This window comes from Acipenser ruthenus, chromosome 21 (genome assembly GCF_902713425.1).
Source record: "Acipenser ruthenus chromosome 21, fAciRut3.2 maternal haplotype, whole genome shotgun sequence".
NCBI classification, from domain to species: domain Eukaryota; kingdom Metazoa; phylum Chordata; class Actinopteri; order Acipenseriformes; family Acipenseridae; genus Acipenser; species Acipenser ruthenus.
This window is the reverse complement of record NC_081209.1, coordinates 31,461,811-31,489,767: the sequence shown is the minus strand read 5'-3', so window position 1 is coordinate 31,489,767 and position 27,957 is coordinate 31,461,811. Positions and strand designations below refer to the sequence as shown.

The 27,957-nt window shown below is 45.6% G+C and overlaps 1 protein-coding gene across 1 annotated transcript in view; it reads left to right on the top strand.

The window, feature by feature from the left end:
• Positions 1-24,789, top strand: part of LOC117963120 (insulin-like growth factor 1 receptor) — a 75,719-nt gene extending 50,930 nt beyond the window's left edge. The window contains exons 4-21 of the mRNA XM_058995577.1: positions 845-981; positions 1,364-1,508; positions 2,987-3,201; positions 4,082-4,208; positions 4,473-4,711; positions 4,937-5,104; positions 5,524-5,731; positions 9,690-9,976; positions 10,376-10,512; positions 11,075-11,237; positions 11,516-11,621; positions 12,016-12,086; positions 12,331-12,560; positions 13,120-13,230; positions 13,336-13,495; positions 13,844-13,973; positions 15,271-15,405; positions 16,912-24,789. Coding sequence (XP_058851560.1) covers positions 845-981; positions 1,364-1,508; positions 2,987-3,201; positions 4,082-4,208; positions 4,473-4,711; positions 4,937-5,104; positions 5,524-5,731; positions 9,690-9,976; positions 10,376-10,512; positions 11,075-11,237; positions 11,516-11,621; positions 12,016-12,086; positions 12,331-12,560; positions 13,120-13,230; positions 13,336-13,495; positions 13,844-13,973; positions 15,271-15,405; positions 16,912-17,383 — 3,241 coding nt within the window. The 3' untranslated portion in view covers positions 17,384-24,789. The remainder of the gene's footprint in view (positions 1-844; positions 982-1,363; positions 1,509-2,986; positions 3,202-4,081; positions 4,209-4,472; positions 4,712-4,936; positions 5,105-5,523; positions 5,732-9,689; positions 9,977-10,375; positions 10,513-11,074; positions 11,238-11,515; positions 11,622-12,015; positions 12,087-12,330; positions 12,561-13,119; positions 13,231-13,335; positions 13,496-13,843; positions 13,974-15,270; positions 15,406-16,911) is intronic.
• Positions 24,790-27,957: the final 3,168 nt, after the last annotated feature.

Here is a 27,957-nt window from a genome sequence, read left to right as displayed (position 1 = left end):
AGTAATAGATGAATTGCCACTCTGTTGTCGGTAAACTCATTGGAATGTTGCCAATAGCTGAGGATGACCCAACACTGCAACATATTCATAATGTGATCTAAATAAAAATAAGTGAAGATCATTTCAATAGTTGCTTCTCTTGGTGTCCTCTTGCACCTCCTCATTTCCTCCTCCACACAAAAGCTCAAATAATATGCTTCAATAACCTCAATAAAGGGGCTTCCTGTTCTCTTCATTAGGAGTTTAAACTTGAATAGATAATCTCACACCATTGTCATTTATCCTTTCAGAATGGGATCTACCGGTATTGAAGGCGCTGCTTCATCATAGTAGTGCAGCCTCCGCTGCCAATGCCTTATAAACCATTTAAGATGCTGACTTCATATTTTGTATGTCATGGAAACTCCTGGGGCAAAATGTAATGGTACCCTTTACATTAAAGTTGCTCTCCAGGTTTAAAGTAAAGAATAACAACTTAAAACCCCTTTCTACCGTTATGTTTTTGCTGCGGTGCATGTATTGTGAGAAATGTAGAGTTCAGACACAGTATTTGTAGATAATGTTTAGAGCCCACGATTTCTTACTTTCAACATTAGCCTTGTAGCATTAAACTCCTACATAAAAACAGAGATTACGAATCAGTCTGTTTACAGGGAGGCTGACCTTAAAAAATGTTTCAGAGTTCACTAGGTGCTTCCAGTGTCTGGTGTATTTTGGGGTCATGGACAGAGCGCTCTGCCTGGGAGTGGCAGGGTCCAACAGCGTTTTCTTCTCAAGGTCTTCAGACTCTCTGGCACTGACTGCGTCCTTGATGGCTCCCTCCTGTCTCCCGTATTTCCCACAGCATGTTCTGCAGCCCCTGCGACGGGCCCTGCCACAAGATCTGCGACTCCAGCACCATCGACTCCGTGGACACGGCCCAGTCCCTCAAGGGCTGCACTGTCATCGGGGGGAACCTGGTTATCAACATCCGCCGCGGCAGTGAGTACTGGGGAGAGGCATTCTCAAATAGGAGGCCCCGCAGGATCGTCTGCTTCCATACGGGACATGTTACAACAAGGACAACAGCGACACACTGTGGCAGTGCAAGTTCACTTCATGTGATAGAATGTCTGGCCACCAGGTGTCACTGTTGCTAAACCATGTTGATTCTAAGGCGGTGGAGCAAAGATAAGTAGGAAACTATTATAATGTTATAATAATATTTTTCCTGCGAGTTAGAAACCCTCAGTGATTTTCCAGAGTAGTTTTCTAGCTCAGTAAGAGTTAGGATTATGGGGGAAACAGCAGTGAGAATGTCTTTGACTGACCTGCTGATTTGCACTTTGATCTACACAGCTCTCTTCTCTCGTGTCTCTCCCAGATAACATTGCTTCGGAGCTGGAGAGCTTCATGGGGCTGATCGAGACGGTGACGGGCTTCGTGAAAATCCGCCACTCTCACGGACTGACCTCGCTGTCCTTTCTGAAGAGCCTGCGGTACATCAATGGGGAGCAGCGGCTGGAAGGGTAGGTCTTGGGGGGGTAACCATCGAGACAGTGGAACTCAACGTTTTCCATTAGAAAGATGCTTGCTGTCAAAATGTTAACTTACTGCTGAGTTTCTTTTTAGTGCTGCAGATCTTATGATTTCGTGTTTAAACCTTTTTTTTGTTTGTATGCTCTGCAGTTGGCAGTTTGTGTACTTCTATGATGTTTAGTATTATTCTGTGATGTTTAGTATTCTTTTGAAGGCCCACACACCGGGCTGGGGGTTGGGGGTGTGCGTAATGGAACCCATCCCTCCAGATTCCTTCTGAAGAGGGGCCAAGCCTCTGTCTCGCAGCGTGCTGAGCAGTGCTCTGAAGGGAGAGATGAGGAGGCTCATCCTTCATCTGTTAATCTGTTTTCTTCTTTCTTTTTTTCCTGCGTTCAGGAGATGGAGCCTCTGATTCTCAGGAACTGAGAAATCTCTCCTCTTTCTTTTTATTGATAATGAGGTGGTTTCCTTGGAAACCAAGCCCATGATTATGTATTCAGTCACAGGTTTACTGGAGTATGTGGAAGTAGTTGTGAGATACACACACTGAAATGTCAACGCGAGACACACACACAGCCTTGCTTGCTGGAGTATGGACTGCAGCCCAGCATAACATTCTTATTGCCTGTGCTGTTACAAAAATCTGGTACTGAGAGTGGCAATGTTGCAAGATTCCGGCAGGGCCGTGGGAAAGCTTGTGTCCCTCTGATTGTTCTCTCCCAGGATAGAGTTACAGGGAGAAGGCTGTGTCTGAGGAGGGCTGGCATTCCTCACATTCCACAGGGCTCAATGGAACAAAGTCCTGTTAGATACAGTACCTCCATTGAAAGTGTCCTTGTCTGTAACCCCTCCCCCCCTCACACACACACACCTACGACCTGAACAAAGAAGCCTAGTGCAGTGCAGTCAGGTCGTTTACAAGGCTGTGCATCTCCAGCACCCCGTCCCTTTGTTCTTCATTTTAGAATTAGTCTGCCACCAGGAGAAGCAGCAAAGCAGTTAATAAAAACACATACCGGTACATGCATACATGCATGCATACATACATACATGCATACATTGTTTGTCATTTCTCTGCTGTTTTCATCTTGCTTTCCTTCTTCATGTTGCCCAGCTCAGTTTTGCTGTACTCTGTATGTCCAGTACTACAGATTCATGTTGATTTGCACATTCTGAGCTTCCATGTTTGAATAAATACAGACGACTCCCTCTCTCTAGTCCAAACTGCCCTAATATCTGAAACCACGCTGCTCTCATAGTGAAAAGCAAGCTGTCGAAACCAAACTTCAGGATAACAATACCGTGTTAAACACTCACAGATGTGGCACAGATTGCACTGCCTCAGAGTCTCCCACTGGCATTGCCGCTGGGATCCAGTGCTGTGTTGATGGGGATCCTCTCTGCGCACCCCCTTGACCGGTCCTGCCGGGCCTGTCTCGAACGCTCAGTTTTGTCGTTTTGCCTGCAGGAACTACTCCTTCTATGTGCTGGACAACCAGAACCTGCAGCAGCTGTGGGATTGGGACCGGCACAACCTGACCATCAGAGAAGGGAAGATGTACTTCGCCTTCAACCCCAAGCTGTGCCTGTCCGAGATCTACAAGATGGAGGAGGCGTCGGGGACAAGGGGGCGGCAGGGCAAGGGGGACCTGAACCCCCGAAACAACGGAGAGAGAGCTTCCTGTGAGTGGAGAGAAGGGGGGCTCGACGTTAAGCAGGGCCAAATAGAACCTACACAAGGGCTCCATTTAGATCACAGCAACGCAGGGTATATATAGACACCTGAGCAAATCTCTTATCTGTGACCAGCGGCTTCTGCACGGGGTAGATGGAGTTTGCCTGTTTCAGCTCACTTGGTGCCACAGAGGAGCGTTCTGGAGGCTAGCTGTGAAAGAACCTACAGCAGGAAAGGGACACCAAGACATTACTAGCTTGATATGCTTGCACACAGCAGCACAGAGAGCTGCAAACACAGGGATCTACAGTACAGGGGAGAGAAAGACCGCTTGAGTATTTTAGTCTTGTTGTTTCATGTTATGAAATCGTTTGTGTCCTTATTGTTTATACAGGACTCTGTAGAGCTGTATAGCAGCAGATGCAAGCAGATTAATTAGCAACACCCGTGCCTTGTTTGATTGGAGCAGTAATATTAATAGAAATCTGTTTTGCACAATATTTCGCATAGTGTATGTCCAGTGCAGCCTGTGTGTCTGGCAGCAATGGGACAGTGCTCTCGTAAAAAACTGAAAGTAATGGTTAAAGCTTTAACAAAATGAATGTGCACTCCAGGTACCAGATTTTGAAATGGGACTGTAACAAAGCAATGTACAGCACTACTTGTGGGAGGGACTGTAATAAAGCAATGTACAGCACTACTTGACGCAGGCATTGCACCGATACAGGGATCACCCCACGCTGAAATCTGCAGAGTCAGGGTCTTCTGTTGCTCTGTGTTTGGAGAGACAAGCAGGAGACCCTACTTTTGCTCAACCGCATTTGGTGCATTGTCACCCCTTTAGTGGGTGACTGTTGCCTGACCTCGCCCCCTTGCTCTGTGTTGCAGGTGGGAGCTACATCCTCAAGTTCAAGTCCAACAGCACCATGAAGAACAAGATCAAGCTGACCTGGGAGAGGTACCGCCCCCCAGACTACAGAGACCTCATCAGCTTCATAGTCTACTACAAGGAGGCGTGAGTATCTGCGGTGTACACAGAGAGGGCATTGGGTCAGATCTGTAGCATTGAAGCTGATTGAAGAAAAGAAAGGAGAGAGATGCGAGCAGTATTTAGTGAACCTAGACAGCCTTGGTATGAACGGGGGTCTCTATTACAGGAGGTACAGCAGTTTCAAATCTCATTGGCTCCCCACCGTAGCGTTGCCAATGTAAGTGCCTGAGTCGTGTGTAGCTTGCTTTGCAAGCCCTCTCCTCACCGCTCCTCTCCCTTGCTGCACAGGCCGGTCCGGAACATCAAGGAGTACGAGGGGCAGGACGGCTGCGGCTCCAACAGCTGGAATATGGTGGACGTGGATCTGCCCCAGGAAAAGGACAAGGACCCCGGCATCCTGCTGGCCGGCCTCAAGCCCTGGACCCAGTACGCCATCTTCGTCAAGGCCATCACCCTGACCACCACGGAGGAAGGGCTCGTCCATGGAGCCAAGAGCGAGGTGGTCTACATCCGCACCAGCCCCTCAGGTAACGCTGCGTTCCGTTTTCAGAAGGCCTGCTAGCACTGTATCACAGCACCACACATTACTGTTCACATCTGCAGCCATGGTGCATTTGTTGAAGTTTTTATACTTATTTTGCTTGTGGACAGCGGGTCTCCTCTGTTCACTCCTATTTCAGTGCTCAAGTAACATTGCGCTGCACGTGTTTAATAAGCAGTGCCTAACTTCCTCTCTCTGTTTTGCGCGACAGTGCCTTCGGTCCCGGCGGATGTGCGCTCGTATTCCAACTCTTCATCGAAGCTCCTGGTGAAGTGGTCGACCCCCACCCACCCCAACGGAAACTTCACCTACTACCTGCTCCGCTGGCAGCAGCAGCCCGAGGACAAGGAGCTGTACCTGCACAACTACTGCTCCAAAGGTGAGCCGCTGGGACTGGTTTGTGTGCAGGAGCGCTGCCTTGGAGTGCCGGCAGGAGAGCCTTCTCTGAGCTGAAGGCTCTGCATGTGTAAACAGGGAGGAGGTTGATGCTGTGAAGCTTAGGGTCCAGCTGCATTAAGATATCTCAGTGGAGATGCTGGGAATCAGTGATGCATGCAGAATTATTATTGTTGTTTTTTTAATGCTTCTCATCCTTGAATAAAGTAACTAGTTTGTCCACACAAGAGCAGTGGACAGTCCAAGATTGCTTACAGTACAATAACTCTTAATCCATCAGTAAATAGTTCCATGTTAAACCCTTGGCAGGGGCTCGGCTCAGTCCTGAAGGTACTGGACTGGAGTTGGAGAGCAGGGAGGAGGCTGGTAAGGAATGCTCACAGTTTGCAATTGTTTTCCCAGAACTGAAGATTCCCATCCGGATTCCGGCGACGGGGGCCATCGACCCTGACGAGGACACGAACCCCGCGAAGACGGAGCCGGGAGGGGGGGACAAGGGCCCGTGCTGCCCCTGTCCCAAGACCGAGGCCGAGATCAAGGCAGAGGCTGAGGACGCCTCCTACCGCAAAGTCTTCGAGAACTTCCTGCACAACTCCATCTTCGTGCCCCGGTACGCTAAACTGTTAGGTCATGTTGATCGTCATGTGTACACATGTCTCTGAACTGGAGGGTTTGCATCACTGGAGAGGTAATACAGCAATCCAGAGACCCTGTGGTGCCCTGTCCCGGCACTACCGTACTTCATGGTTTTGTTTTATTTTCAGGATGTCACGATCAGGAATCAGAAAAAAACAAACAACAAAGCCAGAATGAAATTTGCATGCAGAGAGAAGCCGTGTCCAGAAAGGGGTGTCTGTGGTTCCTAGCACTGAAGCATAGTGACATGTGCATTGCATTATCCTCAGCTTCGCTAGCGGCAGCGAATGTCTTCCATCCCCCACACTGAGAATGTGATACAGGAACAGATCAATGATGCTTAATGCCTTCCAGTTCTCTTTTAGAGGCCTTTTCCAAACTGTATTTACAGAAGACTACATGTACCTGACTGCTCCGAAACTGGGTTGTAAAAATCGGCCACATTGAATCATTTGTGGTAGAAGTAAAAGGTCTAGCAAATCACAGTACAGTTTAAAAGTCTTTTTTTAAGTTTAAAAAGTCTTTTAAAAGTTTTTAAATAAATCATACTGGGAAAATCAATAAAAAAAATTAAAAGCAAGGGAAATGTCCTTTGTTGTAGACTCCTTTTTTTTTTTTTTTTTTTTTGAAGTCTGGCTCTCAAAGAAAAGGCTGACGCCAGAAAGCTGTCGGAAGCCCGAGGCGTGTTTGTGAGCCCAGCCCCCGAGCCAATAGAATGCTTTACTGGGAGCAGAGCCTGCGGAAAACAACAGCCTCCCAGTTTCTCAGAAGTTTAACAAGTTCTAGGTTTGCACAGAGAAGCTGAAAGAGGAGGACATGTTTTCCATTCTATTTTTCTTTCTCATCTCCCCCACCCCGACTCTCTTTGTCAGAGATGTTTGGTGTGACTGGTTGCCAGGAAATGTACAGCAAAGCCATCTGGAAATGAAAATGAAAATGTCATTTGAAAGTGAATGCCTTGTTACAGTAAACACAAGTGAAGGTATTCAGACAGGTTTCAAATGCATTCATTTTATTTATGTGCACAACAAAATCCTCCCCACTCTGTAATTGATGCACAAAACTCCTTCTTGACAACTTGCAGCCAATATGGTGACATGGGATCGAGGGCAGAGAAAAAATCTCTCCAGTAAAATGAAAATGCAGATTTTCCTGTTTTTATTGATCTCTAGCAAGCCGCCACACCTAGAGGTGAGCATTTCTGAGAAGCTTCTGAAGCCAAGCTGTGCCACTGAGCCGGCACCACAGCGTCTGGGGCAGGGATTGTGCGCTTCCTGTTTTTTTTTTTTTTCTGCGTCTGTTTGCAAGTTCAGGCAGGGTTCAGGGGCGAAGGAAAGCTGCAGGTGTGGCAGTGGAATGAATGCAGGGGCTGCTTGTGAGAGGGAGGGTCCTGCTCTAGCCAGTTCCACTTATTTTAAATCCATTCCCCTGACCAGGAGAAGGTAGTCTGTACGTCTGTCAGGGCTTCATTTGTTAATAACCTACATCACCGTGGAAAGACAAGCTGGTCATTTTATAAATAGAAAGAACAGAGCAGTACATTGTATGCCTTGGCATTGACACGGTGTGTCTCATTAAGAAGAGCCCCACTTACACTGACAATGCTGCATAGACTCCAAGGATCATGGGGTGGAATACCCGTCACGGAATGCAATATTGCTGTCAGTTCTTTCTCCTCTTTTTTTATGATATTTATTGATTTATTTGACCAGATTCCTTCCAGAAGCATGCAGATCACCATCTAACCCAATCAGCTTAACCTCCCACCTCATTTTCTTTCAGTGGGATTTGAAACCCTGAGCTGAGTTCAATGTAGTCTCTGGTACTGCCCCGCCTCTCTGCTGTGCTCTGGGTTTGTCATTGCATGTGTTTACAGGGCCAGCACTGCGCTCACACTCTGAGACGCAGCCCATCACCAGTCAGTGCACCACCACTGGATCAGAGTCGGCTCTCACTCTGTTCTGTACAGCTGTTGTGAGGAGGAGGCTTCCCATCTCACACAGTAATTAGAGGGGGTTTGAACTCACTCAAGCTGTAGGCAGAGGAGTTCTCAATGTGCTGTGCCCCTGTATATCTGAGCATGTTTCCTTACAGTATTGCAGCTGTTAAAACCGGTCACAGTGGTTGCAAGTGAACTGCAAACCAGGTTTGAAGTTATTGAGCATTATGGGATGGGCTGGTGGAATAAGGACCAGCGTTCAAGAAGGGAGCCTGAGCTGTGTGGAATAAGCAGCCCAGTCTTTCACAGTTCTCTGTGGCTTTAAGTTCTCTGTTGAGTACCGTGTACAAGAAAGCTGCACGCATTTCAAGGGAATGTTTCAGACCTGTCTGGTACAAACCCCTGTGACACGGGAGGGCTGGCTCTCGGGGAAGGTGGAATTGAATATTGCTGTGATCCATCCATTAGCATGTTTTATAGAGTTACATGCTGTCTTTTGATTTTGTGAATGAATATCCTGTTTTTCTATCATCATTTTTTTTTTTTTTTTTTTTTCTTTGGTTGAATAAACGTAGGACCATGTTTTAATTTTTTCAGAGATCCGAAACGAGCGAAAATGTACACGTCTGTTAGAGGTGGTTTTAGGTAAGGCGATGTGCTATCGAGCTGTCCGCTCTGTCATGATGAGCTGATCACCTGCTTCATCTCGGTGTCACGGCCACTCTCCAGTGAGCACTACATTCACCTGTGTTGCTTCTGTGTTTTATTTCACATTATTCTTGCTTTAATTGATGTATTTGTTTGTTTTGTTGTTTGTAGAATCCTTTTTTTTTAAATTCTATATAGTTCTGTCCCACATGCTGGATCAAGGGTCTGGCTGTTAGTTATTTGTGAGTAAAGATTCCTGAAGAAAGCTTTCTCAGCAGAAATCAGTTTATTTTTAAGTTACTTTGCTACACAGTAAATATTCAGTAAGAAACATAATGACAATCTGAACCCTTTTCTTGATCTTAGTCATTTATTTGTTTATTTGTTTTGGTCATGTAGTAATTTCTTTTCATTTGTATTATTTGTGTGGTTGGTTGGTTGGAAATCCTGCCATTCTGTGAAGCGCTGTTCTTCTTTGCCAGATGTCTTCAGTTAATACAGCGCTTGAAACATTTTGAAAACAGGAAATACCTGCTTGCCTGCCTGCCTCCCTCCCTCCCTCGCTCCCTACCTCCCTACCTCTCTCCCTCCCTCCCTCCCTACCTCTAACCATTCTGCACCCTGAAGGACAATTCTGTCTTAACCCTTAACATTCCACCCCCTGAATGGCACTTCCACTTGAAAGCTGTCCTGATTCCTGACCCACCCACTTTCCGTTCACCTAACTAACAATCCCACCTTAAACAGCTAACATTTCTGTCTGCCCAGTGACCAGCGCTGAAGTGACAAGACAACGATGCAGATTCTTATAAAAAAAAAAAAAAAAAACCTTAGCAAGGAGCTAGTGGGCTAGTCTTTCACTATTTACTCCAGATGGTTCCCTTCATGGATTTGGTTTGAGCTGTGGGTTGTGTGCTTTAAAAGTCCCGGTATGTTGAATCGGAAGGGAAGGTAGTCCACTTTAGCATGTTTTTTTTTCTGGTGCTTTGTTCCACACTGCTGTGTTTTGTTGTGCTGTGCTGATTTAGCAGTTGGAAAGTGGTTTCCTGAAGTGGTAGCTTATCAGTGGTTTTGTGAGCGTACAGTGCTTCTCCGCAAGAGCCTCCACAAGTCTGTCAAACTGTATCAGTTTTTTCTTTCTTATGTCTCTTTTTCTCTCTCCCTCTATCTCTATCTCTTTAAGCCTGTGCCTTTCTCTCTCGCTCATGGGGCTCCACACTGTAAGCTCCTTTGGTTCGGACTGGAGTTTGATGATGGGGCTCCTCACTGTAAGCTCCTCTGGTTCGGACTGGAGTTTGCACGCAGGGTCTGATCTCTCCTCTTCCTCTCTCTCTGCTCGTCACAGGCCCTTGGACCGCAGGCGGAGGGAGGTGTTTGCCATGGCCAATGCCAGCTTCCCGAGGGGCAGCAGCAACAACACGGGGCAGGATCTGGGTGCCAACGTCACAGGATCGGAGAAGGCGGAGCGCGAGTACCCCTTCCACGACACCACAGTGAATGGCAAGGAGTGGACAGAGATCTCACACCTGCAGCACTTCACCGTCTACCGCATCGACATCCACGCCTGCAACCACGAGGTTGGGCAGGGCTGCAGCGCGGCGAACTTCGTCTTCGCACGCACCAAGCCGGCAGGTGAGCCCCATCCTCCCCCTCCGCACGCTGTCGGCTGGGTCTGTCTGGAGGAAAAGGTAGTGCTGAAATGAATACGTGGAGGCGGATTCTGTTGATCTCGGCTTGCTTGTTTAATGAAAAAAGTTTTTTTTTTTTTTTTTTTTTTTTTTTTACTTTCGTAGACATGATGGATTACTGTATAAACAACTCGTTTTTTTAATATTAACCTGCTTTAGAAATACATTTATAAAAAATAGCTAAGACATTATAATTACTTTATAACAAACTCCTGGGATCTTCTTAGGATTTATTTATTTATTTAATTAATTTTTTTAATAGATCCATCCATAAACTAAAGTGTGAATTGGTGTTGCTTTAGCCGCGTTTTACAGTAAGAATGTAAAATCTTGTGTGTTTCAGAAAAAGTGGATGACATTCCGGGACCAGTGACGTGGGAGAAGTTGGAGGACAGCAGCATCCACCTGAAGTGGACGGAGCCGCTCAATCCCAACGGACTGATCCTGATGTATGAGATTAAATACCGGCAGAGTGCAGAGGTGGGCCTTCCTGTGACGCTGCTGTGCGATTCCTGAACACCGCTCAGCCTGCAGCCGGGACGACTGTCATTGCAAATACAGTGAAGCCTTTCCCATGCTAATGGAGCGGCCTGTGGGTCTGCATGCACTTATCATGCATAGACCTGTATACAGGCCTGCAATGCAGTGCTGAGAGTTAAAGCCTGGTTAGTACAGAGGTAGCGACCTCTCATGTGCCAGGACTTCGATGAGGAAAAGCTTTAGATTTCCACTCAAGTGTCTCGACTAAGAGCACGTGGTCCTTGCAGATCTGATACATATTATTATTATTATTATTATTATTAATAATTTGGCAGATGCCTTTATCCAAGACGACTTAGTGTTACAGGGCAGTACAGGGTTACAATGCAAGATTATTATTATTATTATTTGTTTATTTAGCAGACACCTTTATCCAAGGTGACTTACAGTTATTTTGTGGAGCGTTCTTATAAATGCAGCTCTTGCTATTTATTGTCCACGCGTACTAACAGTGAATCATTGAATCATGAAGTATCGATCATTCTTTGTCTGTGTTTCCCAGCTGGAGAAGCACGAGTGTGTGTCCCGGCAGCACTACAGGGATCACAGAGGAGCCCGGCTGACCCGCCTGGGCCCAGGGAACTACTCCGCCCGGGTCAGAGCCACCTCCCTGGCTGGGAACGGCTCCTGGACTGAGGCTGTGTCCTTCTACGTACAGGCAAAACGTGAGAGAGAACACACAGCACAGCAGAACACTGAGGAACACGAGCACTCCATTCCATTGCACTGGGGATTCTTTACTTATTGTAGGAGTTCAGAGAAAACACAGCACAGCAGAACACTGAGGAACACGAGCACTCCATTCCATTGCACTGGGGATTCTTTACTTATTGTAGTGCTTTATTGTTATTGAACAGCTTGTGAGACTTGAGCGGCTGGATCGTAAGGGTACTTGTGTTTTGTACCCAGGCTGCCGTGCTCAGTGTGTGTTTTCTTTGTGCAGCCCCGGAGTATGAGAACGCACTGTATCTGATGATCATCATCCCCATCATTGTGTTCCTGATCATCACGGGGCTGGTTGTCGCTCTCTACGTCGTTAATAAGAAGAGGTAAGAAGGCACAGGAGTTGAGAGGGAGCCTCTCAATACTGCAGCCCTTGAAAGAGCCCACTGAGAAAGGCAGACTGCTACTGGGTATGCTGCTGTTATGTATTGTGGATGAGAGATCCAGATGAGACTCATGCTACTGGTTTCAAAGCCCCTAATAAGAAGGGATCTTCAACAGCCTTAACTAATGTAACATTAGGCTGTCCAAGATTCATGCTACTAGTCAGGGGAACTGTTGAATTGGTTATCATTGGGTTGCTTAGTGCTGGAAGAGCTGCATGTGCTTTAATAGTCTCTAATCGGTTGGGTCTTGGTTGTTTTGCAACACATTTCAAGCAGGCTGTTTTGCTGCTGCAGCCCCGCCTCATGATGTGCTGTTCTTGTTTTCTTTCCGCAGGAACAGCGACCGGCTGGGGAATGGGGTGCTTTACGCCTCTGTCAACCCGGAGTACTTCAGTGCTGCAGAAAGTGAGTATCACCGGAGCACCTCCATGGGAGAGAATACAAGGAGCTACAGAGAAGCTGAGAGAACAGAGACCTAGAGAGAGACCGCCCTGCAGCTTGTAGACATGATAAACACATTGCGATGTACAGGACAGTAAAATGCTGTCACTGTGGAAGCGCCACTTGAACAGTTTTTGTTCGATAGACGTTATAATAACTATTTTAATATATAATAAATGAGCAGTGCCTAACTCTCCCCTCCTCTCAGTGTACGTGCCGGACGAGTGGGAGGTCCTGCGGGAGAAGATAACCATGTGCCGTGAGCTGGGCCAGGGCTCCTTCGGCATGGTGTATGAGGGCATCGCCAAGGGCGTGGTGAAGGACGAGCCGGAGACGCGTGTGGCCATCAAGACGGTCAACGAGTCGGCCAGCATGCGGGAGCGCATAGAGTTCCTGAACGAGGCGTCCGTCATGAAGGAGTTCAACTGCCACCATGTGGTGAGGACCATCACGCCCTTACATAGTCCCACACTGCTTCCACATGCTCCCACACTGCTTCCACACTGCTCCCACACTGCTCCCACACTGCTCCCACACTGCTCCCACACTGCTTCCACATTGCTTCCACATGCTTCCACACTGCTTCTACATGCTTCCACACTGCTTCCACATGCTTCCACACTGCTTCTACATGCTTCCACACTGCTCCCACACTGCTTCTACATGCTTCCACACTGCTTCCACACTGCTTCCACATGCTCGCACACTGCTTCCACACGCTTGCACTGCTCCCACCACCTCCTACACTGCTTCCACATGCTCCCACACACTCACTCTTGCACACTTCCACAAGTTTTCACACTTTCACACACCTTCCCCCACTCAATTCACTCTGTCCTAAATGAAATTTAAATTTAATTTAGGACTCTAAAAGAGCTAAATTTTGTAAATGTAGTTAATATTTAGCAGTCCAATAACCCTAATCAGATATATGTGAATGTATTACCAAGTGTCCGTGGCTGACGTCTGTCTGTCTGTCTGTCTGTGTGTGTGACAGGTTCGTCTCCTGGGAGTGGTGTCCCAAGGCCAGCCCACTCTGGTCATCATGGAGCTGATGACCCGCGGAGACCTCAAGAGCTACCTACGCTCGCTGCGCTCCGAAGCCGAGGTGAGCCGCCCTGCCCGGGATAAATTTCACGCTTGGGATCTCGTCAGCTTTAGAAACTCTGACCCTTTTAACCCTGCCTTGTTTTATCGTGCTCCCTCGCCACAGAAGAACATGGGCCAGCCCCTGCCCCCCCTGAAGAAGATGATCCAGATGACGGGGGAGATCGCCGACGGCATGTCGTACCTCAACGCCAACAAGTTTGTGCACCGGGACCTGGCGGCCAGGAACTGCATGGTGGCCGAGGACTTCACCGTGAAGATCGGAGGTGAGCGGCCCCCCTGTGTCTGCGTGTTTGTACCCGTGGACTCTCCTGGACAGAGGAATACCGGCCTGTTACACGGGCACAGTGCACTGCTGCTGAGCATTCAGAGCTCTTAGAATAGCTGTAAAGAAATGTCATTATTTAAAAAAGGTAAATTAAATCTGGATCTTTTTTTCAATATGGAAACGCTGTCAATGGAAATAAAGTCCCTGTGTATGGGTGTCCTAATCGCAGTGAAGCCCTGATTTTATCAGGGCTGTACTGGGAGAGAGTTGATCTCCCTCCCAGGCGGTAGTGCCCTCTCTTCAGGGTCTCAGTGCTCACTTCCCTGCCGCGTCTCTCTCCTTGCAGACTTCGGCATGACGAGGGATATCTACGAGACGGATTATTACCGCAAGGGAGGGAAGGGGCTGCTGCCGGTGCGCTGGATGTCCCCCGAGTCCCTCAAAGATGGAGTGTTCACGACGAACTCTGACGTGTGGTAAGAACTCGGGGTTCACTCTGACAGAGCCAGGGCGGGACTGCTTTGAGCTCTGTCACATGAAAGCGAGCCAGTGGCAGTGATAGAGAGCTCTAATGATCTTTAATGAACTGTATTAAACCAGTCCCCTCCCTCCAGAAGGCTGCAAACGGGACACCGAGACAGGCGCATCCGTTCAGCTTCTCCCCAGGCAGAAAGGTATTCGGTTGGAGCTCTTCAGGTTTCAGTTCCTGTAGTCCACACTGCAGTTAGTACATTTAATTACCAGGAAACCAGCAACGTTTAATACATGAAGGAACAAGAAAATCATTGTTCACCTTCTCTAATAATAGATGAGCCCTTAGCGGTATGTGAAATAAGATACATTGTACTAGAAAACTTACAATTACTAAGCGTCTTGCTGGTTTGGTCAACCTGCTTCCCAGTCCTGCTGATTTCAAATAAATAAAAAGAAAAAAAGCAAACAAACACAACATTTCCAATGCCACTTGTGGAGCCTGTCCCCCGGAAAACAAGAGAGAATTGTTATTTTTATTTTTTATATAAGTAATGCAACACACAGTAGATCAGCTGGTTTATCCATTCGCTTCCCTGTCTTTCTCACTGGCTTGCTTTCTCTTGTTGAAATACAAATTCCTCCAGATGTTTCTAAATTACAGGTTAGCCTCTGCCAGCAAAAAAACATCTGACAATCCGCCCCCCCCCCCCCCCCCCCCCACTCCCCTCCCCCTGCGCTTTGAAGTCGGGTGGATTATACCCCTGATCACCCAGGGCAGCACCACACTGAAATGACGCTTTTCTTTTTCTTTTCTTCTTCAATAAAGTCTTTATTTAGGTGCGAATCAATGTTGTAATTGCTTTGCTGGGATGCTTTTGCATTGTCTTCGGTCTGCAGCCAGATGTGTTGCAAAAATTAGTCTTTTAAGTCCTAATGAATAGTCCTAATCGTGGTGGTGCTGTGGGAGATCCTCACCACCTCTCTCTCCTCTCTGTGCAGGTCGTTCGGGGTGGTGCTGTGGGAGATCCTCACCGCCTCTCTTCTCTCCTCTCTGTGCAGGTCGTTCGGGGTGGTGCTGTGGGAGATCCTCACCGCCCCACTTCTCTCCTCTCTGTGCAGGTCGTTCGGGGTGGTGCTGTGGGAGATCCTCACCGCCTCTCTTCTCTCCTCTCTGTGCAGGTTGTTCGGGGTGGTGCTGTGGGAGATCCTCACCGCCTCTCTTCTCTCCTCTCTGTGCAGGTCGTTCGGGGTGGTGCTGTGGGAGATCCTCACTGCCTCTCTTCTCTCCTCTCTGTGCAGGTCGTTCGGGGTGGTGCTGTGGGAGATCGCCACGCTGGCAGAGCAGCCATACCAGGGCATGTCCAATGAGCAGGTCCTGCGCTTCGTCATGGAAGGAGGGCTGCTGGACAAGCCAGACAACTGCCCGGACATGCTGTGAGTTCAAATTATTATTAGAATTATGTTCTCCTATTGGGGCGTGTGGGAGACTCAAACATTGTGGATAAATTAACTTTTAGTAATGTCACTGATTCTTTTTCAATATTTCACCCAAAGGAAAAGTCTGAACTTCCTGCTTTTAATTGGACTAATTCGTAGCCCCCCTTTTCAGTTTAATGACGATGTGTGTTTCTGCCAAGCTGAGAGACTGGCCTTGCTCTTTAAATCAGGACTGACAAGGCCCATAGGATCTCTCTCAGTAAACAGATCCCTCAGGCCCCTTGGAAAGGATGCTTTCACTAAGGGGTCAAGCCTACTTGGCATTCCTGGGACCATCTTAAACATCTTAAATGAAAGCAGTACAGAAAAAAAAGAACCTGTGTTTCTGTGTCTCAGGGTGTCTGTGTGTCTCAGGGTGTCTGTGTGTCTCAGGGTGTCTGTGTGTCTCAGGGTGTCTGTGTGTCTCAGGGTGTCTGTGTGTCTCAGGGTGTCTGTGTCTGTTTCTGTGTGTCTCAGCGTGTCTGTATGTCTCAGTGTGTCTGTGTCTGTCTCTGTGTGTCTCAGCGTGTCTGTATGTCTCGGAGTGTCTGTGTCTGTGTGTCTCAGGGTGTCTGTGTGTCTCAGTGTGTTTGTGTCTGTCTCTGTGTGTCTCAGCGTGTCTGTATGTCTCGGAGTGTCTGTGTTTTGTTGGTGGTAGGGAAGCAGGTGGTATTAAACACAGCAACGGATCATGTGATACACACTGCTGCTCATTCCTGCAGTCGTAATGAGCCTGTGGGATTTCAAAGGGCTGTTGAGTGGTACAGAAATAAAGCCAGCGTTTGAGAAATCGCAGGGGAGAAAGAGCCAGCGAGTGACCAGGGACGTGGGATCTGTTCAGAGGGACGGATTGGAAGTGGTTCAAATATGCAGGGAAACTCCCTGTTTTAATATTTGTGCTACTTTGTAATTTTAATAAAAGAAAAAAGAAACACAAGCTTCATCCAGCTCCCACATTGCAGTGTCTGCTCGTGCTGCTGCTGGTTTTCACCTCAAGCTGTGTGCAGTCTTTCTTACTAAGACGAAGTGCTTTGAAACTCTGCTGTATAGGATATTACTGTGCACTGTGATATTACAGGACATATTACACCAGAGACAGGGAGGGAGATTGTGTGTGTGTGTGTGTGTGTGTGTGTGTGTGTGTGTGATTCAGTGCAGCCAGGCAGAGAGGTTATTGAAGGGGGTTCATAGTGTGTGTGTGATTCAGATACACCACAGTGGATCTCAATGCAGATACACATGTTTGTGTGCAGTGCTTGTCCTTGTACTGTTTGTTGTTGTTGTTCTTCGTCGTCTTCTTGAATTGACTCGCTCGCACAGTCAGTGTGCAGGCAGGTGATGTCTGTGCCAGCAATGATAATGGTACCCTTATTGAATTGACTCGCTCGCACAGTCAGTGTGCAGGCAGGCGATGTCTGTGCCAGCCGTGTTTTGACCCCGCGCGCTCTGCTGTGTGTTCTGCAGGTTCGAGCTGATGCGGATGTGCTGGCAGTACAACCCCAAGATGAGACCCTCCTTCCTGGAGATCATCAACGGCATCAAGGAGGAGCTGGAGCCGCCCTTCCAAGAGACCTCCTTCTACTACAGTGAGGAGAACAAGCCCCCCGACATGGAGGAGCTGGATCTGGACACAGAGAACATGGAGAACATGCCCCTGGACCCCTCCTCCAGCCTGCAGCCCTCATCGGCGTGCCCCCTCCCGCAGCAGCAGCAACAGCAGCAGCCCCCCGCCCCCTCGGCCCCTCAGGGAGGCCTCGCTCCCTCCTCGGTCTCCTCAGCCCTCACGCTCGACAAGCACCCCGGACACAATGCGGCGGCCAACGGGCCCATGCTGGTGCTGAGGGGCAGCTTCGACGAGGCACAGCCGTACGCTCACATGAACGGGGGCCGCAAGAACGAGCGTGCCCTGCCGCTGCCGCAGTCCTCCGCCTGCTGATCCACCCACACACCACCACAACAACAACAACAACAACAAGCCACACAGAGGAGGCGGAGGAGGAGGAACGGGGAGAGGAGAGAGGGAAAGGGCGGTGATTATAAACAAACAGACCGACAAGAGCCGACTGTACCTCAGTGGATTTTTCATTTTTCTATAGTCGTTGTTGTTGCTATTATTATTATTATTATTATTATTATTATTATTATTATTATTATTATTATTATTAACAATAATTATATTTGGATAGAAATTAAAAAAAAAAAAAAAAAATTGCTGCACGGTGGAGACGGGAAGGTGATTGGCACCTTGGTTTTTTTGTGTTTTTGGGGGAGTGGGATTTATTTAATAAGAGAGAAAAACACTCCTCAGAGCCCCTGTGCTGCTGCTGTGGTGGGCTTGTTGGAAACTTTTTGCAAGGTTTAAAAAAACAAAAAAAACAATTTAATTAAAAAAAAAATTGTGTGTGTGTATATATACATATATATACACACTAATTAAAAAGAGACAAATATGGTGAACATATCTGCCAGCGAATCCAACAGAAAAGCACTTTGTTTTAGTTTTTTTGGGAGAGGGGCTGATCCCAGGTTCTATTGGAAACATCCCCTCCCTCTCTCTCTCTCTCCCCCCTCTCCCTCCCCCTCTATCTCCCTCTCTCTCCCTCCCTGTCTCTCTCTCCCCCTCTCCCTCTCGCTCTCGCTCTCGCTGTCCCCCCCCATCTGGAACACTCTATCGACAAGTTATTTATTTTGGGGCGTGGCGGGGGGTTCTGGATTAAAGATGTCTTCATATCGGTTTTCCTCAACGTGTGACTAGAACTTCTGCTTTGTTTATTCCGGAGTTATGGGAGGGTGGGTCAGGGACTTCTGTCAAATCTTCCCAGTTTTTGCCAAAATTGAACTTTTATGTTGGTTCCTTTTCTCTCTCTCCCCCCCCCCCCCCCCCCGCCTCACTCGTTTTGGTTTGTTTTTTCACATTACAATGAACACAAAGGATTTTAAAGGTCTGTTGTTCCACTGCGCATTTCATCCAAGTTTTTCTTTGTCAAGAGGAAGAATGGAAAGCATACTAGAAAAAAACCTGCTGCTTCACGAAAGCAAAAAAAAAAAGGACCCTACGCCAAAAAAATAAATACCGCAAACAGGAAAAAACAGGAAGGGATGGATTTTAAAGAAACAGGAAAACCATGACGCAACAACCAAGCAAACACACTACAGCCTCACAACGTGGCAGGAGGTAAGAAAGGCACTTGATTCTCCAGGTATTCAAAGACTTCTCAAGAATATCTCTTCGCTCAACAAGATTTGAACATTTCTAACTTTAACAAAGGTCTTACAGTTGTATGTTAGACCACGGATCATTTGCATACATCGTTTTTTTGTGTCACTTTTATAACTTTTTTACAGTTCAGATGTTCATCTAAATGTCTGTACAAACAGAAGCTGCTATTTTATTATTTTTCCTATGTGGATGTAATCTATGAAAGCCTTCAGGTTTAACCCTCTGCAGCCCCGTTCTTATGCTTTGTACTGTAGCGGGAAAAAAAAAAAGGTTAAAAAAAAAACAAAAAAAAAACATAAAAAAAAACACTCAGAAAAAAAGGTTTATTTTTTAATTGCTTTAGGTTTTTCTTCTCCCTCTTTATCCCTGAAAGGTTCATCTGTTTTTGCCACAAATTCTCCAATGCCTTCTATTTTTTTAACGGATACATTTCCTGATTATTATTATTATTATTATTATTATTATTATTATTATTATTATTACTAATAATAATAAATAATGATAAATATTATTATTATTATTATTATTATTATTATTATTATTATTATGGTTGTTATTTTCTTATGGACACCTTAGCTCCACGTGTGAGCGCTCGCTAGTGCCGCCCTTGTGTCGGTAGCTTGCATTGCGATTGGCAGCATCAGCGCCCCTGTTAGCTGTGCAGGATTCAAACTCAGGTCAATAGAACGGTTTTACTATTTTCAGACATTCTCAATATTGTCCGCTATATAAGTTATTTTCTTTCTTTTTTTCTTATTGTTTCTTTCTCCCCCTCCCTCTGACCAGCCCCTTTACAGCAGATGTTTTATTGTGTTGTTGTTGTTATTGTTGTTATTATTATTATTATTATTATTATTATTATTATTATTATTATTATTGGGTACAATAAGTGATGATTTGGCTGTGGCCTCTAGATTTGAAGCGTGCTTCGTTATTTTAATTTGTTTTCTATAAACTTTCATGCTGATATTTTAACCCATCCTTCACCAAAGAAACAAAAGCTTTTTTTTTTTCTGATAGCGTAGTTGAGTTTGGCCAGTTGGGACCCCCTCCCCATCCCCCATGACACAAGGAAACAAAGGAAGAAAGGACCCTAATGCACGCCCCAGCAGGAAACCCCAGCAGAACCAGCGCCTTGGGTATTATTATTATTGGATCACTGGCTTCAGAGCTTTTACAGTCAAACCGAAACGAGTTCCTGTGCCCCTTTTATCATTTGCAGTCTTGGGTGTGTAGTTTGTTTGACTGTTTGCATACGTCTTAGTAGGAAGGGTTAAATATCAGTGCATATGATTGTGTTGTTTTTTTGTTGTTGCTTTCAGCAAACATTTCAGTATAGTAGTGGTTTTGATGTAAGATTCAGTTTGTAGTGGCTTCTCTGGTCCAAGTCTCTGTCCTGCATGCTGTAGAACTGTCTCATCGTGGGTTTCTAGGTTTCTTTTTTTCCTAAGAAGGTATTCTATTCTTTGTAGGATCTTTTTATTCAGTTAAAATCACTGTATAACTCACACCATGAATTCTAGTACCGAGTTGTTTGTTTCTTTTTGGTTTAATTATCAGGTGACCACCTTCTTCTTCTTCTTCTTCTTCTTCTTCTTATTTTTCAAACATTTATCTACCTCATTCTTTTTATGCGTATAAAATGAAAATACATCTCGGCTGCCTGACGGGACAATATTACCGTTCTCTACATCCGGGTAAACCTCATTAATACTACAAACCACAAACTCAAGTGTGGGAGAGGAGGGGAGCTGTCTTACAGGGGAGCTCTAAACCTGTTCTCAAAGACACGAATGCAGAGACCGGGGGAGGGAGACTAGTCCTGCATTCCACTCTCTGTTGTGGTCTGTATAGAAAGTGTTACTGGAAATCAAGGGATGGGATAACGCACTCCACTGTGGGGCGACAAGGGGGAAGTGATACAAATCAAAGAGCTGCAGTGCGTTTTAAATCCATTATCATTGTGAGCAAGTTTAGCATCTAGAGACGTTTGTGTGTGTGTTGGATTTAAAGAAGGAGCCTGAATGTTCAAGTGCAATGTCTTTTGGTTTTTATTTAACCAGTTATAACCTCCACTACAGATATCTCCCCTCCACTTCTTTACACATTGATTTCCACAACCAGAGATCCTCAGATCATACAGCTGGCTAAAACTGTCTCATTATTATTATTATTATTATTATTATTATTATTATTATTATTATTATTATTATTATTCTAAGAAGAAACGTGTTATTGTACCGTTATATAGATGGGTTAAAAACCCAACCCCCCATGAGAACGCTGTGTGTCTGTCTTTGATATCTGTGCAACACCGATGGGAACACAGTTGAATTCAGCACTGTGTAGATGTTGGATAGATGAATAGGTTCATTGAAGTCATTAGGCTAGCTCAGGACCCAATGGCTCTGTGTAGACTGGTCACTATCACCCACAGACTGGTTCATTGAATTCATTAGGCTAGCTCAGGACCCAATGGCTTTCAAGTCTCCTGCAGCAGATCAGTTGCATCTGCAGACCAAGGGCTTTTGACAGGGCCTGCTCTGGCAAGCCTTGCGCATTGCCCACGAGGAGTGCCTCTTATCAGTGTATTCAGGAAGGGTTTTGGTCCTGAAGTTAGTGTGTGGAAGTTCAGTCATGCAGAGGTGTTGCAAAGGGCATCAGGAAGCAGAGACAGATCAAGTGGTGGGGGAAGTCACTGACAGCCTGGTCTCTCACTCTGCTTCAAGCCAAGGCTGATGCCACCGAGCGCTTCGTGTTTTATTGGAGAACTCTGGGGACTTTTAATAATAATAAAAATAATAATAATAATAATAATCATAATACTCATAATAATAATCATAATGATGAGGGAAAGAATTGCTAGCAGTAGTGTATGTCCCACTGACTGATTCAGACGCACATTCATATTTTGATCTCTAGTAAGTGATCAGGAAAGTGAGTTGGGTTTGTGGCCTGGCCTTCCACGAGACTCTTCAGAAGAGGTGAAGAATTCTCTTTCTCTGCTGCTGCTGCTTCAGATGGCGCTGCTTTGAAGAGTTTTGTCATGCACCAGGAATGCAAACTGGAACGTACTTAAAGGGACAGACCCTTTCCGGAACAATTAAGAACAGCCCCAGGGAATTGGGAAATAAGTATAGCGATTGGAAATTTGGGTTGATGCTCTAGTGGCACAAAGCTCGGCAGAAGTGCTTCTCATAACGAGATATGTGAGGTGAGCTGATCACTGTTCTACCAAGGCTCTGTGCTTGGTGGGTGTTGGGGCTCAAAGTGCTTCTCATAAAGAGATATGTGAGGTGAGCTGATCACTGTTCTACCAAGGCTCTGTGCTTGGTGGGTGTTGGGGCTCAAAGTGCTTCTCATAACGAGATATGTGAGGTGAGCTGATCACTGTTCTACCAAGGCTCTGTGCTTGGTGGGTGTTGGGTCTCGTAATCTTTTGTCTTTTTGTTTTATTAAAAACACAAACCTGTACGTTGATGTCAGTGCTTATTTCTTCGCTTTCGTTAGTGATGAGGTGGAGATAACCTAGACCTTCAGTCCATTGCTGCTGTTCATGTGATGAAACTGCCATGGTTTACAAGATACAAGTGCTGCCTGATTTCTCTGTCACAAACACACACATACAAAAACAGGACAGTCATGTCCGGTAGATTACGGGTAGTCAGATGACAATAACAAAAACGGTTTACAAATACATTTAGTGCAATTTTAGTATTTACAAAAAATAGTTATCAGTGCATTAGGGACCTGGAGGTGGACTTTTCTTTTTTCTTTTCAGAAAGGTGTATGTGTAACACCTCACTTCGTTACGCCTAAAGAACGCATTGCAATCGTGGGCTTCAAGGTTACAGGTTTCATTTCCAGGCACCAGTGTATTATCCTTATTACATCTGGCATTCCTACATGCTAGAAAAAAAAGGGGGGGGACACGAGACGAGACCTTGATCTGCTGAAACAAACGTGTGTGTAGATATACATGTACATGTATAGATATACATACATATACCTGTGTGTGTGTGTGTCTCTATATATATATATATATATATATATATATATATATATATATATATATATATATGTGTGTGTGTTTATAACTGTTCCATTTGTGTCGCTACCACAACTCTTGTTTTTGTGTCACTCCGTTGAGATGTCAAGGGTCTAATGGTTTGGTTATAGCCAGTTCTGTATCTGATGTGTCCTGGTTTTTGTCAAAACCAACCACCTCCAGTTCGGGAGGGGGGGCTCACATCTTTGCTTGTCATTTCTCTTGCTGTACAGTCGTAGATAGAAGATGGTTATTTCTTTTTAAGGATGAACCCCAATTGGTTCTTGTTGGTTGGTATGTGGGTGCCTGTGTTTGAGACAGCCAGTGCTTTACAGTCTGGTGGGAGCTGACACCCAATCACAAACATTGCTGCACAGCTCCTGGTCTCTGATTGGACACCCAATCACAAACATTGCTGCACAGCTCCTCCTGGTCTCTGATTGGACACCCATTCACAAACATTGCTGCACAGCTCCTGGTCTCTGATTGGACACCCAATCACAAACATTGCTGCACAGCTCCTCCTGGTCTCTGATTGGACACCCAATCACAAACATTGCTACATTGCATTCTTTGTTATAATTTGCTGCCTATGTACCAGCGCATCACCTCTGAGATTTTAAAAAGAAAATACCACCCAAGACCAGACACATGGAGGCGAGAGTATCAGTCTCAACTGTGCAGCTACAGGTACCCCAAACTCATTGTGTATATACAGTAATCTTTTTTTATTCTTTTTTTTTGGAGGGGCGGGGAGGGGGGGCAGGGAGTAAACCGCAAACGTTTGGGTTTCTTCCGAATGGATCGGCCAGAGAAACGCTCTACAAAAGGGGCAAGGCTGAGGGCACCCAGTGGTGAAATTGGAAAGAATATTATAAATATTTTACAAAGGGGCTGGCACCTCAACAAGGCAACGAAATACAAGCACTTAGAAAAAGAGTATTCCAGAGGCATGAGAACTAGCGCCTCTGTGTTCCACTGCGATATACCCACCCGCTTAAGCCTCTCTATTTAATTTCAGTTTTTTGGCCAAAGCCGACTGCTCCACCATCTCTAGAGCAGTGTGAAATAAGCAATACTTCTGTCACTTTGTGGCTCACTCAGAACCATGTACAGTTAACCGGGGGTGTGTATATCTGTGTATATAAAACACAGGGTAATCAATACAGTCACAACCCATGAGAGCCTTCCTGACCCTACTGGACCAGGAAACAACCCCCCGAAACATTGGACACAAACTCTCTCCTTTCGTTTTCTTTGTGCAGCACATTAATCACTAGCACAGCGACTTTGAAAGTAAAAAGATAGAACCATTCAAAAAGAAATGACTTTGATTTGGTATGCAGACTTTCCAAAAACCCCAAACATGACCATTTAAAGCAAGACAGGAAGCATTAAGCTCACTTGTCTGTAGCCGTCTGCTTGCTTTTTATATTGTTCTAATGCAGTGGTAACTGGATTTGAGGTGCTTGTTTTCACCCAGTCCATTGACAAGCCAGTATAATCTCTACTGTATAAACAATGCTTTGACTCCCTAAGAAAAGGGAAGTGAAATTTGACTTTTGTGTTGCACATACTGTTTCTTTATTAGGTGCCAGTTCTTCTAGAGGGTTCCATGTATGTGTATACATTTGTTTGTGTGTGTATTTACACACACACACACAAATATCACTTGTTTTCTTTGATTTTACCACTGGAAAACCTTATGGATCTGACTTATTGCAAACCGTACACTTTCCATTTTTTTCTTGTTCATAAATAAATAAAGAGCAAGATGGCCAATTTGTTTCATACAAATGACGACTTTGCTGTGTGTAAATTATTCATACATATTCCTGTGTTTATATTAAAAACATGATTCAGTAGATGATTGAACGTTTTTTTTGTATATTCTGTTGTAAGAATTGATTTCTGTTTTATATTCTGGATTCTTTACATTTTATGGGGGGGTTAAAAATCAAACACACTTTTGAACGGCTGAAGAGGATTTTAGTTTCTCTTGCTCTTGCTTTTTTTTCTAGTAGTTGCAGTACTACAAGATTTAAGTTAAATAAAAATAATTCTGTATGCAAAATGTGCTGTGGTGTTGCTTTATTTGTGTGTTTCTGGGTGAGTTAATTGGGTTTGAATGCCACAGCCTTCATTTGATTTCAGTTTTTCTCAGCAGCCAGGCAAAGCAAGAGCACAATACCAAACCACTGCCGTCTGTCCAGGGATCCAATCTAACTGGCATGGGTTTGCATATCAAACAAAAACAACACACAGCCCGAAGCAGATGTGTATTAACAATGAGATCTTCACGTCTTCTCAGTATTGGCTCTCTTGCCCTCTTACACACACTGCATTGTGGATTCTCTTACACACACTGAAAGTTGCATTGTGGATTCTCTTACACTCTGAAAGTTGCATTGTGGATTCTCTTACACACACTGAAAGTTGCATTGTGGATTCTCTTACACTCTGAAAGTTGCATTGTGGATTCTCTTACACACACTGAAAGTTGCATTGTGGATTCTCTTACACACACTGAAAGTTGCATTGTGGATTCTCTTACACTCTGAAAGTTGCATTGTGGATTCTCTTACACACACTGAAAGTTGCATTGTGGATTCTCTTACACACACTGAAAGTTGCATTGTGGATTCTCTTACACACACTGAAAGTTGCATTGTGGATTCTCTTACCCTAAGCTGCTGTAGGTTTCTGTATCAACCCTTTAAGTGAATGATGACCCAGAAAGTCAGATCCAAAGCCTGGTCTTGGAAGTGTCTCCCGGAACACCAGAGATGGAAACTGATGAATTCTGGGATGTATTGGGAGCATGGGAGCGCAGTGGCTGCAGTTGAGCCTCTCGCTCTGGCTGCTTCCCCAGCTACTCCAGCATGGCCCGGATGATGGTTTGGAGGGTCAGGACCAGCCTCTCCACTGCAGCTGGGCTGCCCGAGGCTGGAATGTGGATGAATGCAGCTCTCCTGCCCCCCTGATACAGGGAGGTGTAATAGACAAAGCCACACCGGTACCTGTGAAGGGATTCAGTATCATGTTACAGCAGTCAATCCAACACCTGACTGTGAGAGGCAGGAATTCAAATGGAATTCGGATCATGGCAAGTGCCCCACCTATTCATATGAACAGCTTCTTACTGGAAAGTGAATTTAAATAACAAGTGTATCTCTGCTTTCATCCTTAATCAAAACTATCTGCTTTGGTATAAACGTGTAAATACCAGCAGTCGCTGACCAATCAAAAAAAGACAAGTTTTTATTTTATTTATTATTTTATAATGCAATATCTATGAAAGGCCACAAGGTGTCACAGCAGACCGTGCTGCTAATTTGAAGCAGTAAGCCTCAGCTGCCAATGTAATGCAAGCTATGAAAGCACATGCATGGGGTTGCGGTTTATACTCTCCACGCGATTGTTGACTTTTGAAAGAATCTAATACAACACACACACACTAGACACTAGCACGCGTTAAGAAATGTCTCAGACCAGCATTACGACCCAATAGGACGTTTCCACTTACAAGCCTGACCTGAACCATTGGCTTTAAAGATTGTTTCCACTTATGCTGGTGTGTGCACTGGTCTCTTCTCTCAGGTACAGTGTCACAGGAGCTCCTGCAGTATAAATTAGCTGGTGTGTGCACTGGTCTCTTCTCTCAGGTACAGTGTCACGGGAGCTCCTGCAGTATAAATTAGCTGGTGTGTGCACTGGTCTCTTCTCTCAGGTACAGTGTCACGGGAGCTCCTGCAGTATAAATTAGCTGGTGTGTGCACTGGTCTCTTCTCTCAGGTACAGTGTCAAGGGAGCTCCTGCAGTATAAATTAGCTGGTGTGTGCACTGGTCTCTTCTCTCAGGTACAGTGTCACGGGAGCTCCTGCAGTATAAATTAGCTGGTGTGTGCACTGGTCTCTTCTCTCAGGTACAGTGTCACGGGAGCTCCTGCAGTATAAATTAGCTGGTGTGTGCACTGGTCTCTTCTCTCAGGTACAGTGTCACGGGAGCTCCTGCAGTATAAATTAGCTGGTGTGTGCACTGGTCTCTTCTCTCAGGTACAGTGTCACGGGAGCTCCTGCAGTATAAATTAGCTGGTGTGTGCACTGGTCTCTTCTCTCAGGTACAGTGTCACGGGAGCTCCTGCAGTATAAATTAGCTGGTGTGTGCACTGGTCTCTTCTCTCAGGTACAGTGTCACGGGAGCTCCTGCAGTATAAATTAGCTGGTGTGTGCACTGGTCTCTTCTCTCAGGTACAGTGTCACGGGAGCTCTTGCAGTATAAATTAGCTGGTGTGTGCACTGGTCTCTTCTCTCAGGTACAGTGTCACGGGAGCTCCTGCAGTATAAATATCTTCTCCTGTGAGTCCGCTTGGCAGGCCTCAGCAGGTCCTGTCTGCTCCGTCCTTCAGGTTTGCTTTTAAGGATGTGTTAACAGGGAGGCTGGGCCCCCCAGTGCGCTGCTTCTCAAACAAACTGCTCCAGTCTTTATTGGTGGTGGAAACATTGATTAGCCATGCTCAATAAAAGGGCTGACAGGAGCTCCAATAAAGCTCCCGGGAGGTAGGCAGGCTTCTGTTTACTGAAAACACACTCCATCTTCTGGCAGAGAAGTCTCTGTGTCACTGCAAGGGGCTGGGCGGGACGGTAACAGAACAAGTGTAGCGGGGAGGTTCAGGGAGGAGGAGGGTTTCACATTTCTAACAGGATGTTGCTGTTGATTTAATACACTAGGTGTGTGGACTAAAAAAACAAATAGGGAGTTATCCCATAATGTAATTTGCAAAACATACTCAACACAAAAGCATGTGCTGCTTCTCTACAGATCTGAAGGCACAACACCAGGCGTGGAGTCTGTGTTATTATTAGAGGGCGTGTCGATTAAAGACAGAACAGAAAGCACTGCTCCTGATAGGAAGTACGAACACGTGCTCATTACTATACACAGAACAGATGAATCCACGGAGGAAGTAATGAGGTGCTGTTAAGAACGTTTTCAAAACTGAAATACGATCTTTGACACGATCCCAAATTAGAATTGACATTAACGGCAGATTTTATTGTATTTTTCCGGGCCGTAACTCGCTTATAATATAACCCTAGAACAACCTTGCGTAACCTGTAAGTAATATATCCTGTATTTTATTTACGTATGACTCGTTTCATGCTAAATTAGAAATAAGATAGATTGTAGATATTGCCCCGGTTCAGTGTTACCCGAGGAAGCGACGGTACGTCTTTAAAAG